The 15043-nt window shown below is 49.3% G+C and overlaps 1 protein-coding gene and 1 non-coding gene across 2 annotated transcripts in view; both read left to right on the top strand.

The window, feature by feature from the left end:
• LOC120671868 (aspartyl protease AED3-like) overlaps positions 1-1759 on the top strand; it is a 1993-nt gene extending 234 nt beyond the window's left edge. Inside the window, exon 1 of the mRNA XM_039952130.1 lies at positions 1-1759. This exon is cut by the window's left edge and continues 234 nt beyond it. Coding sequence (XP_039808064.1) covers positions 118-1440 — 1323 coding nt within the window. The 5' untranslated portion in view covers positions 1-117 and the 3' untranslated portion in view covers positions 1441-1759.
• Positions 1604-1676, top strand: TRNAK-CUU. The gene has a single exon. It is a non-coding gene; the product is annotated as a tRNA-Lys (tRNA).
• Positions 1760-15043: the final 13284 nt, after the last annotated feature.

Genomic DNA, 15043 nt, shown 5'->3' with positions numbered 1-15043 from the left:
GTCCATGTTCTTGACGGCTCCTATAAATACATCCAACCCTTCAATCCCATGCCTCATCTAATCTCTCCCTACCTTGTTGTGATCCTTCTTCAGACTATCTGGGAGCCCTGACCAACAATGCCACCGCTGAGACTACCCGTCCTCGTCATCGTACTCCTGTCCACCTTCTGGGCCCCTTCCACTGCCGTGCGCAGCTCGACGCTGCACCTCGCACGCTCGCACTCCGTCTCGCCCGACGCCGGGGCACCGATCACCGCATGGGCGGCCTCCCTCGCTGCCCAGTCCGCGGCGGACGCAGCACGCGTGGCCACGCTCGCCGCGGGCTCCGGCAACACCAAGAAAGGCGGCCGTCGCTCGTTCGTGCCGATCGCGCCGGGCCGGCAGATCCTGAGCATCCCCAACTACGTCGCCCGCGCGCGCCTCGGCACGCCGGCGCAGACGCTGCTCGTGGCCATCGACCCCAGCAACGACGCCGCGTGGGTGCCGTGCGGCGGCTGCACGGGATGCGCCCCCTCGGCGCCGTCGTTCGCCCCGACGCTGTCGTCCACGTACCGCCCCGTGCGCTGCGGCTCGCCGGAGTGCGCGCAGGTGCCGAGCCCGTCGTGCCCCGGAGGTGCGGGCGCGTCGTGCGCGTTTAACCTCACGTACGCGGCGTCCACGTTCCAGGCACTGCTGGGGCAGGACTCGCTCGCACTCGAGAACAGCGTCGCCGCCGCGTCGTACACGTTCGGGTGCCTCCACGTCGTGACGGGAAGCTCTGTGCCGCCGCAGGGGCTCGTCGGCTTCGGCCGTGGGCCGCTGTCGTTCCTGTCGCAGACCAAGGACGTGTACGGCTCGGTCTTCTCGTACTGCCTCCCGAGCTACAAGTCCTCCAACTTCTCGGGCACGCTTAGGCTCGGCCCCATCGGCCAGCCGAAGAGGATCAAGGCGACGCCATTGCTATCCAACCCCCATCGCCCTTCCCTCTACTACGTGAACATGATCGGGATCCGCGTCGGCGGCAAGCCCGTGCCGGTCCCGGCGTCCGCTCTGGCGTTCGACCCGGCCAGCGGGAGGGGCACCATCCTCGACGCCGGGACGATGTTCACGCGGCTGTCGGCGCCGGTGTACGCCGCCGTGCGCGACGCGTTCCGGCGCAGGGTGCGGGCGCCGGTGGCGGGGCCGCTCGGCGGGTTCGACACGTGCTACAACGTGACGGTCGCGGTGCCGACCATCAGCTTCACGTTCGCGGGGCCGGTGGCGGTGACGCTGCCCGAGGAGAACGTGGTGATCCGCAGCTCGTCGGGCGGCGTGGCGTGCCTGGCGATGGCGGCGGGGCCGGCGGACGGCGTGGACGCGGCGCTCAACGTGGTGGCCAGCATGCAGCAGCAGAACCACCGCGTGCTCTTCGACGTCGCCAATGGCCTCGTCGGCTTCTCCCGCGAGCTGTGCACGGTCTGAATCAAGTGGAACGTACTTCTATTTGAAATGGATGCTGCGTACTCTCTAGTTCTAGGCACTGTGTATGACATGTCGTGTTTTCTTGATTTTATGGACCAGATAAGCTGAGCTGTGGAGTGAAATCTGTGGAGTGAAACTACTTAGCACTTGGAAATGGCAAGGCGCCCGTCTAGCTCAGTCGGTAGAGCGCAAGGCTCTTAACCTTGTGGTCGTGGGTTCGAACCCCACGGTGGGCGTTCTACTTTTTTTCCCCTCCATTTTTTTTAACTGAACAATTGAACTACAAGTTCTTCACGCATGAACAGCACAGATTCTGTAATGTAACACAAGGACGAAGCTAGTTAGTGCCAGATCGATCCTTATTTGGCCGGACCCAAAAGGGCGTGCGTGGGCTGAAAGATCTGTGCGAGCCTCGTCCAACAGGCCGGCGGCCCTTGGAGCGAATTGTGGACGGCCTTTTTTACTTTACCCAGGCTAATTGAGTCCATGCATGTGTCACCAAGTCCAGTGCTTTGCTTTGTACTGTACGTAGTAAGTTGTAAACATCTTTGTATATACTCATCTTTGTTACTATTACTACGCTTTTGGGTAAACCAACACTAGAAACCCCTTTGTAATTGTTATTACGTAGGTACTCTATACGCATCTGGGCATAATAATGTTGCATCAGCAGAAGCAGCGTAGCGCGGTACCACTACCACCCATCGTCAGAGAGACACCATGCCGTGGTCACGTGACGGCGGCGGAGAGGGGACAAGCACTGCGGCAGGTTAGCGTCCGTACTGGACGTGCGGTGGGGATCTGGCTTCCTGCGTGGTGCGTGCCCTGCAGCGAGCGAGCAATAGGCCGGAAAGAAGAAAAGACAAGCGGGCAGGCGGCCCAGCGCAGGCATAGGCTCTGCGCCTCCGCGTGCACTAGCCTGAGGCCCATTCCCCCGCAGCCGCAGGCCTGCTGGCCTGCCTGGGCCACTGGCACCCCCTGCTGAGTGCTGAGTCGATCCGGCTTTCCGTGCACACACCTTCCTGGCTTCCTTCCTCGCCGGCCACCGTTGCGTCGGGCGTCGCACCCCCCAGGGCCGCCCGACTACACTGCGCGGCACGGTCCTGTTGGCTGTTGCCGCAAGTGGATCGGAGCGGTTGACTCGATGGAAACGACGACTCGAACTGGGCGGCGGCGGCGGCGCGACGACGGCATCGGAGCTGTGAGCCGAGGTCACCCAACCAACCAAGAACCAAGGAGCATTGTTGAGCGAGCGGGAGACGCGGCGGGGTCGTCGTCACTCACGTGATGGAGAAGATGCCTTGGGTGGGGGGGACGCCGCGGACGTGTCGGCGCCTGCGGCTGGGCCGGGAGGCTGGCTGGCCGGGCCACTGGCCGCACGCCAGCGCCGCTCAGGCTTTCATTAAATACTGTCATCGGGGCGGCGGTGGGCACTGCCCGTGCCAGGGGTTTAGTTATTGTGGTCGCCGATAAAACAAAAAAAGAAAAGAAAAGAGAGCAGGCATGGCAGCAGGCCGGAGGCGTGTGGACGGATGCGTCCGGTCCCCTCCCCCGCCTGCCCGCGCGGGGCTCGAGGCGGGCATCCGCCGCTGCCATTGCTGCTCCTCGGAAACCGCGGCGCCAAAGACGAGTCTGCCGACGCCGCGCGCCGCAGGCACACACACCAGCGTGCGTCTCGTGCCGCGCCCGCCCGCACCCTGCACGTCTCGGTCTCTCCTCTCCTGTGTGATCTGTCGTCTGTCCAGTACTCCAGTGGCGTGGCATCTGGAGCTGGATAGGGCGGGCTGTGGAGTCCGCCGAAAGTTTCTTTTCCCCGTGCCACGCGTGGGGGCCCATGCGTGTGTGCCTCCTGCTTTGCTTCCTCCTCTTCCGCGACGCAGCAATGCAATTCACTTCCCCGCCGCGCGACGTGCCGTCGTCCTCTGCACCTGCATCCGATTGGCTGGTATCTGATGCTGATTTATTATTAAAAATAAATTCTATCAACTCGCTGAAGACTAATAGTTGATTTTAATTTAATATAAGAGAAAATACGTTGGCTGGCTAACTGACAAGCCAGCTGAATAAAACATAAAATACTAGGGGATTTGGGCATGCAGATCCTGTTGTTATTAACTTGTGCGAAAGCAGACTAGTTTCACCAGGGTACCAAAGGAGTACTACTATGTAACGGGCCATCAAGAAATAACCATGCATTACATGTTCAGGGTACGACGTACTCCTACGTGTTTTGCCATGCGATCGCACGATACGCCACCAGCGTCAGAAGAATTGGGAGCTAGCTATGCTGCGGTACCGTCCAGGACAGACAGCTAGTAGGAGTAGGAGTAGGAAAAAGGAAACAAGTTGCTACTCCTTTCGCTCTGCACTGATCCTGTCCCATGAAATAAAGCTCACGTTGTACAGCAAAAGCCGACCGGCCTCATATACAATTCCCTTGAGCACATCATCCGCCTGAACTACTGCAAGCAGGCAGTTGATGTACTCCTGCGCTGCTTACAGTGCACTCGAAGCAAAGGATCCGATGCCATAGCAGAAGAAGCTTCACCGGAGGAGGAGGATAGACGCACACGCACGCGAGAATGATGCACCCAATAATTGGCGCCCTCTCTCTCTCTCTCTCGTACCCTGCTTCGGTTAACAGTAGTGACGAGTGACTTTTGGATGTAGTGGTTTGGTGGCGAACCACTAGCTAGAGCTGAGCAGATATGGAAAAATGGAACCCTGTTCCCGGCTCAGCTCCCTGTGAGAGTGTCTTCTCCCCCTTTTGTCTTGTCACCGCTCGATCGCTCCACTCCACTTATACTACACACTTGTCATTTAGAAATAGTACTAAATAAAATCTATTTATAAATTTTTTTGCACAGATGAATTATAAATCGCGAGACGAATCTAATGAATCTACTCCAGATTATTTGTCTTTGTGAATGATGCAGGATGTTGAAGATCGATGATCCATCAGTCCGCGACCATTGTCAACGATGCCATGCATGGCAGCGCCGGAGAAGATGATGAATGCGCCTCGGGGGTCGAAACGAGCGAGTCACATGCACGAAAGCGATGACCTCCACTCCTCCAGCGCAAGCCGGCCTTTCCTGGCCTGGACAAGACGACAGATAGAGCTCTTGGCTCTTGCTTGCCCCCATCTCAAGGACGTACGGAGCTCTTGCTTTCCCCCGGCCGCAGCTCCGATCGGCGACCTCGGGCAAGAGAGAAAGGCTCGCCGCCGAGCAGCTAGCGCGCCGAGGGGTGCCCGCCGGCCGGAAAAAAACACGCTCCGTACGTCGACGGCGCGGCGGGCCCATGGATCGACGCGACGCAGGCGCAACAAGTGATGGGCGATTAATTAATTAACCACCGGGCATCTGTGGACCATTCCATTACCCTGGCCCTGGCCCCTGGGTAGTATGCAGCTTCGCGGGCTTGGGACGTGGCAGGTTAATTTTTATGGGCCAGGACCAGCAGGACTCTGAACCCGACACCGATATCAGCTCTGTCTTTACCGGCCGGCTCAGATTGTTAGGGGCCAATGAGGCGAGCAGTAGAACGAGGGATGATGGGATTAGCAGGGCAGAAAGGCTCGTTATCCGCGCTGCAGTCTGCTGCTGGCGCTAGCATTACATATTCTCTGCACTACAACACGAGATAAAGAATGCTACAAATTGTGTGCTAGTACTGCACATTGTTAGCGGAAATAGTATCAAACATGACCCCGGTATAACCTATTATTAGTACTGCACTGGTCACTGGTGAAACCGTTTGGGAAGTTCTCCCAAACTAGCCCTTAGTTGGTGTATTCGCTAGCAGTGATATTATATTGGCGCTTGTTAAGTCATGGCAAAATATTGATGCACAGTCATGGGGGCGATACTGAATTCTCAAGAGTAGGGTGGTTGTCGATCCGTGACGGCCGTTATGTCCAATGGTTGATGCTTGTATGCTGAATTTTCGGTTAATCTTTTTCCTTCCCCGCGCGCTTGGCACCAGATGCTGACTCATGGTATTAGTGATCTGTTGTGCTCCTCCTACCCAAAGCGTGCGTCCCCTCTATTGGCCTCTTCTCCCGGGGGAGCCACGGATGGGAGTGCTGGGTCCATACTATTGAGGAGCGAACAACAATTATTTTATTTAATTGCGCTAACCAAGATTCAAACTCGAGATCTCTGGCTTTGATATCATATTAAGTTGCATGCACCGACCAATTCAACCCAAAACCTTAAACTGATGGAAAGAGGTGGACAATTCACTTATATTTCAACACATACGTACGCGCCGAATCAATCACGAGCCCTAGTACTGCTGCTAGGCATACAGTCCCTGCCAGATTTGACGTGCAAAAGTCAGATGATACTGGATCAATACTAAGTACCATTAGGGACAGGCCGGGACTCTTGATAGTACCTAGGGATGCAATAACTACCTTTTTTTTTTGGTCATTGGATCGACTCAAAACTTGATAAAATGAACTATAATAGCATACTACGTAATTAGTTTAGGAGAGAAAATCAACTAAAATGATAAACCTAAAAATGCCAATAAGTACCTACTTAAGTACATCTACTTGGTAGGCTTGATCCATCCGGATCGCACCATAATTCGATCCGTCCTGTACTGCACACGTACGCCGCCGACTGTACGTCCTCAGGCATGATGGTACTACATCGCCATCTTTGTCATCCAAATGGCTGGCTAAAGGTTACCTTTCCCATTTTCATCCAATGCGGTGGTGGTAGTGTGGCACCACGATCAACTACTAAAAATTGTAGTACTTATATATACTTGAAAAAAAAAGACGACCGACCGTGCTTACCAGTCGGTGACTCGGGTGGATCTGGTCAGTAATTTCCTCTCCAGGTAATCTGCGTGTGGAGGCGCCAAGCAGCGGTCGCAGTTTATTATTGCTCACTAGCGTCCAAAAATCAATAGCTCCGCGGGCTGCAGCCTGCAGCCTGCAGCCTCAGTGCCTTACCTTCGCCTTCCTGGAAGGGCAGCAGGACTGCACAGGGCTTGCTCTCTCTTGCTTTGCTCCCTAGCTACTTCGCCACCAATAATGTTCCCCTTCTATTCACGCTTCTACTTTTGCTACTATTTTGCTAGTACTACCTCCGTTCAAACTCTTACTTCTTTGAAAATAAAACAAGAGGCTGAATGTTCAGAAAATTTCATAAAAAAGAAAATTTGAAGACAAAAGTCATGCATGTTGCCATACCCAAGCAAGAAATTAAAATCACACTTTTTGCGACACTTAAAGAGAGGAAAATACACATTTTTGTTTTAGTAAAGCATGCATAGTATATAATAGGTTGTAATTTTTTCACTCTAATAACGAAATCAAATAATAAGAATCTAGATAAAAAAACAAAAGAGGGTACTAGTTGTGGCTCCGGACAATTGCTGTCCCCACTTAACCTCAGCTACCAGCAAGAGTACTGGGCAAAGATATGCAGTCGCATGAATGCCCCAAGCAAGCTAAGTCCTGTCACTGTCCATTGTTTGGTGTGAATTTATGCGGCGTGCACTTGTTACTTGTTAGAGAATTTGCGAGATTCCAATCAGCGGCTGTTCTGTCCTTGACGTTCAATGGTTGAAGTACACCAAACCAATCGATGATAAAGCCTACGATCGAAACACTAACCCTAGTTAAATTCTCTGCGAGTTACAGAATGATCCGCTAGCTGGTAATAAAACCAAATCTGATCATGGATGTGCCGCTTGATGAAGCGGAGCACGGGTGTCACAAATAAAAGTGGATCGGACAGAAAGAAGAAGCTGCTCGACCCAGCCGGCACGTTTACCATCATGCATGCTGGCTCACGGGAAGCAAAAGCTGAAACGAGGCAGGCGCATAGTATCTAATCCCTCGGTCCCGGAATATAATTATTTGTTGACTTTACTGATCACATTTGATCATTTATCTTATTTAAAAAAATTATAAAAATATAAAAATAATTATGATATACTTAAAATATATATGATGATAAAACATGCCATAACAAAATAAATAATATTTTCATAATTTTTTTGAATAAGACGAATGGTCAAACGTGAATTGCGAAAGTCGATAAATGTTTATATTTTGGGACGGATGGAGTATCAACCGGGATCTGCGTCCCTCAGCCGACCGGCCTATGTGTTTGAGGTTGCTGACAGTTTCTCAGCGTAAAAAATCAAAAACTCAAACAAACAATGAACTTTTCATACATATTCTGAAAAGCTTCAAGTCTAAAAAGACTGAGTTTATATGAAAAGCTCGAAATCTCGGTTTTATGAGCTTTTCGTAGTCCAAAACACACATCTTCTAAAAGCTTGTGTTAACTTTTCAAAACAAAAAAGGTAGCAACAACATTTCAGAAAAGCTCAAAAGCTACAATTTAAACAAACAAACCTTTAGTATTTATTTACGTCACGCTTGGAATATATGGGACGAGCGATCGGGCCGGGCGGCCTTGGTGAGACGGAAAAAATGGTGTGGGCGACGGGTTCAGGGAAGCTCGCGCGCGACCCCTCCCAATCCGCTGCCGCGTGTCCGCCCTCCGCAGAATACGGCAACTCGATTCAAGCTAGAAGCAGAGATGGCTAGGCTCGGTATACACGCGAGTCTCGGCTGCTTTCCCAGGTGTTCCAGTAGAAATGATACTCCTCGCGGTTGCCTGAGGTCTCGCCCCCTCTATCTTTTGAGTTAATTTTTTGAATGTCATCAAAATTTATACCAATTTTTTCAATGCCACTAAAAATTAAGCTATCCCTTCGTTGCCATCAAAATTTAACGTTTCATCCCTTCAATGCCATTCCGTTAAGTTTTGTTGTTATTCGGACGGAAGCTGTCATGGACCCCACATGTAAGTGAAATGGAGCTTCCTTTTGACCCCTTCTTCTTGATTTATGATGGACAGGTCATGGTCGGCGGCGTGGCGAGCTGTCTCCGCTGGCGGCGAGGCCGGCTGGTGGCAGTACGGCGCAGGCCCGCGGCCAACACACTCAGGGGAGGCGGCGGCGCAGCCTGGGGCGGCCAGCAGCGGGCGACGACTTGGCGGTAGCGGCGGCACCCAAAAACGAGCGTGGAAACTGCGGGAACGTGCAAGAACGAGGAGAGCATGAGCTTCACTGCATCACCTAGGGTCGATTTGAGCCATTGGGCAAAGGAAACGGTGGCTGGACGATGGAGTTCCACTGTGGACGCATCTTGAACGGTAATGGAGGCCAACGGCCAGTAAATCCTCTATTCCCGGCGAGGTGGGGGTCGGGGCGAGTCTGAGGGGTAATGGAGAGAGCTAGGGAGGTAAAGGAGCTTCGGGTGCGAGGGATTTGAAATTCATGGAGGGAACTGCGCGGATTTCGCCGGCGAAGGCGAGCTGCTCGAGCTCCGTCAATGGTGGCCGGAGGAAGAAGAAAGACTGAGCGTGAGAGAGGGAGAGAGTGGTGGGGGCGCAAGATGTTGTACCCCTATGGCATGGTCCTGCACGGCTTCTCGGCGCGGCTCACGCCGGCGGAGGCCGCATGCCAGTCGCGCGTGGAGGTCCTCGCCGTGAACCCGGAGGCGCGGTACGAGGCCTGTTAGAATATCTGGTGTATAACAAACAAAGCAGAACTTGTTGATGAGTCCGGCCAGGTAGTTGTAGTCTGTATCCTTGTAGATAAAGTTGTTGTAAGCATATAAATCTGTATTAAAATCCTAGTCGGATACATCTGCAGGGACTATATATTGTAATCTTAGTTATGCCGATTGTGCATCAATTAACGTGCAATCCGAGTGCACCCAAAGTTCAGGGGCATCGGTTCCTCCTACTGCTTCTGCTGCTCTAATTTTTCCACCTTGGGCCCATGGACACGGACCGGGAGTCGCGCTCCTCGTGCGATGACGACGGCCACGGCATGCACACGTCCTCCACGGGCGCCGGCGCCGCTGTGACCGATGCCAGTCTGTTCGAGTTCGCGGCAGGTACGCGGCGCGGCATGGCGTGCGCTCGCTCTGGCTCTGTAGCAAGAAGAAGGGGCAAAAAGGAAGGCTTTAATGCTCCTTTTCACTTACATGTGAGGTTCATGGCAGCTTCCGTTCGAGTAACAACAGAACTTAACGGAATGGCATTGAAAGGATAAAACTTTAAATTCTAATGGCAATGAAGAGATAGCTTAATTTTTAGTGGCATTGAAAGGATTGGTATAAATTTTGATGGCATTCAATGAATTAACTCCTATCTTTTCCATTGAAGAAATCCACCATTGTTTAGTCGTTGGTACTGTTGGATTGTATTTGAATGGTAGTCGGCGTGTTTGGATAGGTGTCACATCAATTTTACACAAAGAGACGAATGTCCGCATGAAGTATTAAATGAAATCTATTTACAAAATCTTTTTAGGGATGGATGTAACTTTTTGCGACGAATCTAATGACGGTAATTAATTGATGATTTAATACAGTGATGCTACAGTAATTATTCTCTAATCACGCGGTCAAAGCATTCATTAGATTCGTCTATCGATTTACACGTGGTGTCCTGCAGGTGGTTTTGTAATTGGCTTTATTTAATACTCTAAATTAGTGGTCAAAGATGTACAAAAAAAATTCAAAATTTTTTTCAGGCAAAACCAAACACGGCCTGATCGATTCAGTATCTCGGGAGGCGAGGCCGGAGGCCGCCGGGGTCCCGACAGCACGGGCCGGGGGAACCGGCTGCAGCGAGGATGCGGCGGTCGCGGGAGACGTGGGGCCAGCCCGATCTATCGCTAGCCGGGCGGAGTCCACTACAGAGTTGGAGCCGAGGCCGGAGGGCACCGGGGTGGGGATGGCAGCGCGGGGGCGGGGGCACGGCGAGCTCAGATGGGGAGCGTGTGGGCGCGGCGGGCACCAGCCACCAGCTGGGAAGGAGCCGAGCCTCGTGTGTATATCGAGCGGAGCCATCTCTGCTTGTATTCACTACACCAAAACCGAATTACCTTGGCGGCCAAAAACTGCCAAGGAAAGTACCAAAACCGCCAAGGAAATGATCCTTGGCGGCCAGCCGCCAAGCAAAATCCACCAAGAATAGAGCGCGAATAAAATGCAATTATCTTGGCTGCTGGCCGCCAAGTATAATTTCCTTGGCGGTATGGCCGCCAAGCAAACCAGGACAACGGCAAAATCTCCATAGCGCCAAGAAAATATAACAACCGCCAAGCAAATCACAATCCTTAGCTGCCATCACCCGCTAAGAAAAACATATCTCTTGGCTGCCTACAGCCGCCAAGAAATCACATTCCTTGGCTGCCCACACACACCAAGGATATATGGTTCCTTGGCTACCCTTGCCCGCCAAGAATTGTGGTTTCCTTGGCTACCAACAGCCAATGAAACAGATGGCACCATTAAAGTATTGCAATACAATTTAATATCATCCAAACATATCCAATGTAAAGCAAATGGCAATTTTTTATCCAAAGATTATCAAACAAATTGAATGCTACACATACAAATCAGGCTTGTTCATATAACTGCATGAATTGGACATTGTCAATGTTAACTTACAAACAAATTTGTAGACCAACCAGCTAAACAACTTGAAATACCAGAAATTCCCTGCTTAGCATTTTCTTTTTTGTTTTTCATTGTATTGTACTACCTTCTTCCCTGCTTAACATTTTTTTTTGTTTTTCAGTGTATTGTAACATTGCAAAGTACAGTATAAAAATGAATTTATACATTGTTATAGAAATTAATTCCAAATTGAACTACATGTGCTTCTAATAAGATAAAACAATTGCATAAAAATTATACTTAGGCTCATAAGTTCTATTTTAGTATATGTACTAGAGATAGATGAAAATTGCAACTGTTTTCTAAAGATAATTAAAACTTCTATCTCTTAATCATCACATCATAATTATAATACCTAAATTTTGTCATAAAATTCTACAAATTGACATGGTGATATGTTTTTTTTGGCACATAAGCTTACCATAAAAATTTAAATGATTTTAATAATGTGATATCATATATTGTTCACAAATGGGTATATGTATCACATATATCCCTATAGCTCATGTGTGTGTGAACTCTTATTTGTATTTCTTTCATGGTTACATCACATGTGTACTCATTTAGGATGAGATGTGCGAAACCAACGTGTACACGGGATCAAGAATTTTATCCATCCCATGTCAATTTTAAAAATAATTGTAGAACTAAGGTGTGTTTTGTTTTGACAGCACTAAATATGATCTTAATTATTGCAATCTAATGTGCCACAAACAAAGGATATATGTATTAGAAATGCGCACTTTCCTTGGTGGTTTGATCAAACAGCCAAGGAAAAGCACAATTTTCCATGGCGGTTTGAATGAAAAGACCAAGGAAATTAGAATTTTTCTTGGCAATTTGATGAAACAGCCAAGGAAAAGCATAATTTCCTTGGCGGTTTGATGAAAAGGCCAATGAAATGAGAACTTTCTTTGGCGTACTTTGTAAACCGCCAAGGAAATTACAAATTTTTTTGGCTGCCTACAAAATCCATCATGGAATTATATTTTCTTGGCTGTTAACAAGCACCGCCAAGGTAACAATATATTCCTTGGCGGTTCAAAATTGGCCGCCAAGGTAATTCGGTTTTGGTGTAGTGATTGTACCTTGAATCTGTTTGCCGACTTGCCGTCCAATGTATTCTGCGGATCGCGGGGGGGGGGGGGGGGGGGGGGCCTTACTTGGACCCGTCGCCTACACCATTTTTACCATTTTTACGAGACGACTCCAGCGCAGCGCATTTTGTCACGTTAGATGGCATGTCTCTCTGAACGATGATAGATGGTCATCTGCATGCCTACTTTGGCGACTAGCTCGGCTACCACCCCAAACCGGCCTGGTTGACATGCCTGCGTGCATCGTGCTCGTTCCTGGTGGCTTCGGCCTTGTTTAGACGTATAAAAGTGAAATTGTAAAGCACTGTACCACTTTTGTTTGTATTTAATAATTATTTACCGCCATGGATTAACTAGACTCAAAAGATTCGTCTTACAAATTATAGACAAATTGTGTAATTAGTTATTTTGTTTAGCTACATTTAATATTTCATATATGCATTCAAAAACTTGATGTGACGTAAAATCTTGTAAAATTTTGAAATTCTAAACAGAACTAAACAAGGCCTTCATCGAGCGTGTGAAACACTGCACGGCGTGCGACGCCAGCATGTGCCGCCTTATGCCGTGTGGCAGATCTACTTGATGCTTGGACCTCAATGGCCGCAGGTCCCGTTTCCCTGGCCGCCATTTTCTATGGCATTCAAGCTGGCTATAGCAGCTCTTTTTCGCCCGGCTGTTCAATTTGGGGGCTGTTTAGTTCCCAAAATGAAAATTTTTGGATGTCAAATTGACTGTTTGACCAGATGTCGGGAGGGTTTTTCGGATACTAATTAAAAATTTAATTTCAGAACTCATCTGGAAACCGTGAGACGAATCTTTTGAGGCCTTTGACCGCATCATTAGCACATGTTGGTTACTGTAGCACTTATGGCTAATTATGCACTAATTAGGCTCAAAAGATTCGTCTCGTCGTGTACATTCAAACCGTGCAATTAGTTTTATTTTTTAACTATATTTAATACTACATGCATGTGTTCAAATGGGAGATAAAAATTTTTGGGTGAAAATTTTTGGTAACTATACATTTAGTTTAGTTTAATACAGTTACTGTAATTTTTGGTAACTAAACGGGCTGTACATTTAGTACATTTACTGTAATACTACATGCATCTGCCCTGGCCTGCCTGCTTTAATTTAGTTTGTACTATTAGTACCAGTACGAGCTGTACAGTGTGGGCGCACCGACGCGTCGCTTTGCGGCTTGCATACATTCACATGCATGCATGTTCATTGTTAGTTTTTGTGGTAAGCATGAGCTTGGCTGCTGCTGCTGCGGCTTCGAAAAGGGCGGCTGCTGGTGGACTTTGTCGTCGTTTGCCCTGTTAGATAGGTTGTTAGGTCGCCTTCTTCTTATCTGTTCCAGCCGTTTGTTGAGACGGCCACGCACGTTTCAATTTCTTTTGGCTTTGATTGATTTTGGCCCCGGGCCGGGGGGACCCGCCCGATCATATCGATGCATGCATCAAGCAAGTGTTGCTATCACATTCTTTCATTGGGTGTGCAGCTGCCAAGTGAAACGTGCGCAATTAGAGGGTCTGTTTGGAGTTTTAATTCCATCACATTGGATATTTGAACACTTGTTAGAAATATTAGATATAAACTAATCATAAAGCTATTTGTATTTAGGAAGCTCTTTTGAAGTCTTCACGTAAAGCTACCTAGGATCCTAGGGGACACTCTAAATAAATAAAAAAATCTTAAAAATTCTCACGAAAATCAGAAACATCTGACCATCCATCATACTACTATAATCATAATAGTCATTGGATATGTTATCTTTTCTAATAAATTACCCACATCTGCCATTAAAAAATTGAAAGTGATCGGGTGCTATAGCCTAAGAGGGGGAGGGGGTGAATTAGGCACTATTAAAACCTTAACCTATGGCTCCAACTAGTTTGCACAAGACTTAAACTAAAACAAGCTAACTAGATGTGCAACTACGGTTCACCTTAGTGTGTAACCCTCATCCCAAAAGAATTTTGCAACCTATAGCCAATCCTAACAAGATACTACACTAAGAAGGTAAAGGCACACAAGTTGCAATATGAAATGCGGAAACTTAAAGAGAGGGATGAGAGAAAGCGAACTCTCGACACGAGGATTTATCCCGTGGTTCGGATTGCCACAAAAACGCCCCTACGTCCACGTTGTTGAAGCACTCACGAAAAGTATTGCTTCCCGACAATCAAGTATCTTCAGTGAACACAATCATGGTCACCTTGACCCCGATCTTCACTAAGGGAGATTGCCCACGAAGGAGGGGTCTCCGTCCCCCGCACAATGTCGTCGACGCCACTCTACACTAAACCAGAGGGTCGTTGACTTGCCGGCGAGCCACCAATTGCTCCAAGGGGCCGGCGCACCGTAATACAAGTGTGGTTTACTCTAGAACCAGCCACAAGGATCTCAACCTTGCTTGTTCACTCACTCAAGAGCTAATCTAGCACTCATACTTTACAAAGCTAGTGCTAAAACCTAAGGATATGATCAATGAGCTCTTGTATGGCTTGGAGGTGTTCTTGGGTGTGTATGAGATGTCTTGGGACTCCAGCGAGCATCAAATGGCCGGGGTGAGGCGTATATATAGGCTACCAAGTCTTGTAGCCGTTGCTCCAACGGTCAGCAGAAAACAGCATACCATTGTATGAATCGATGCCTCTGCCTGGGGTGGCGTCGGTTCATCCGGTCACTCTCAGACCCGAAGTAGCCGTTGAGCTTCTGACGCACTGTCTGCGACACCACCGGTTTAACCGATGACTGTGTGTCGGTTAAACCGGTCACTCACAGCACTCAACTAGTCGTTGGCCTCTTTCTCTCCTGCTGACGTCATTACACCGGTGCTGAAGAATTGGCTCCTGCGCGCTTGACATCGTCTCTGGAACATAGTACATTGAATTCACCGATGCTTCTTATGACGCCGTCGGTTCATCCGGTGCTTCACTTGATCTTTAGAGGCGCACAGACTTGTGACAAAGCCAGGGCGTCGGTT

Source organism: Panicum virgatum, chromosome 5N, assembly GCF_016808335.1.
Source record: "Panicum virgatum strain AP13 chromosome 5N, P.virgatum_v5, whole genome shotgun sequence".
Taxonomy (NCBI): Eukaryota; Viridiplantae; Streptophyta; class Magnoliopsida; order Poales; family Poaceae; genus Panicum; species Panicum virgatum.
This window is presented reverse-complemented; position numbering and strand designations above follow the sequence as displayed.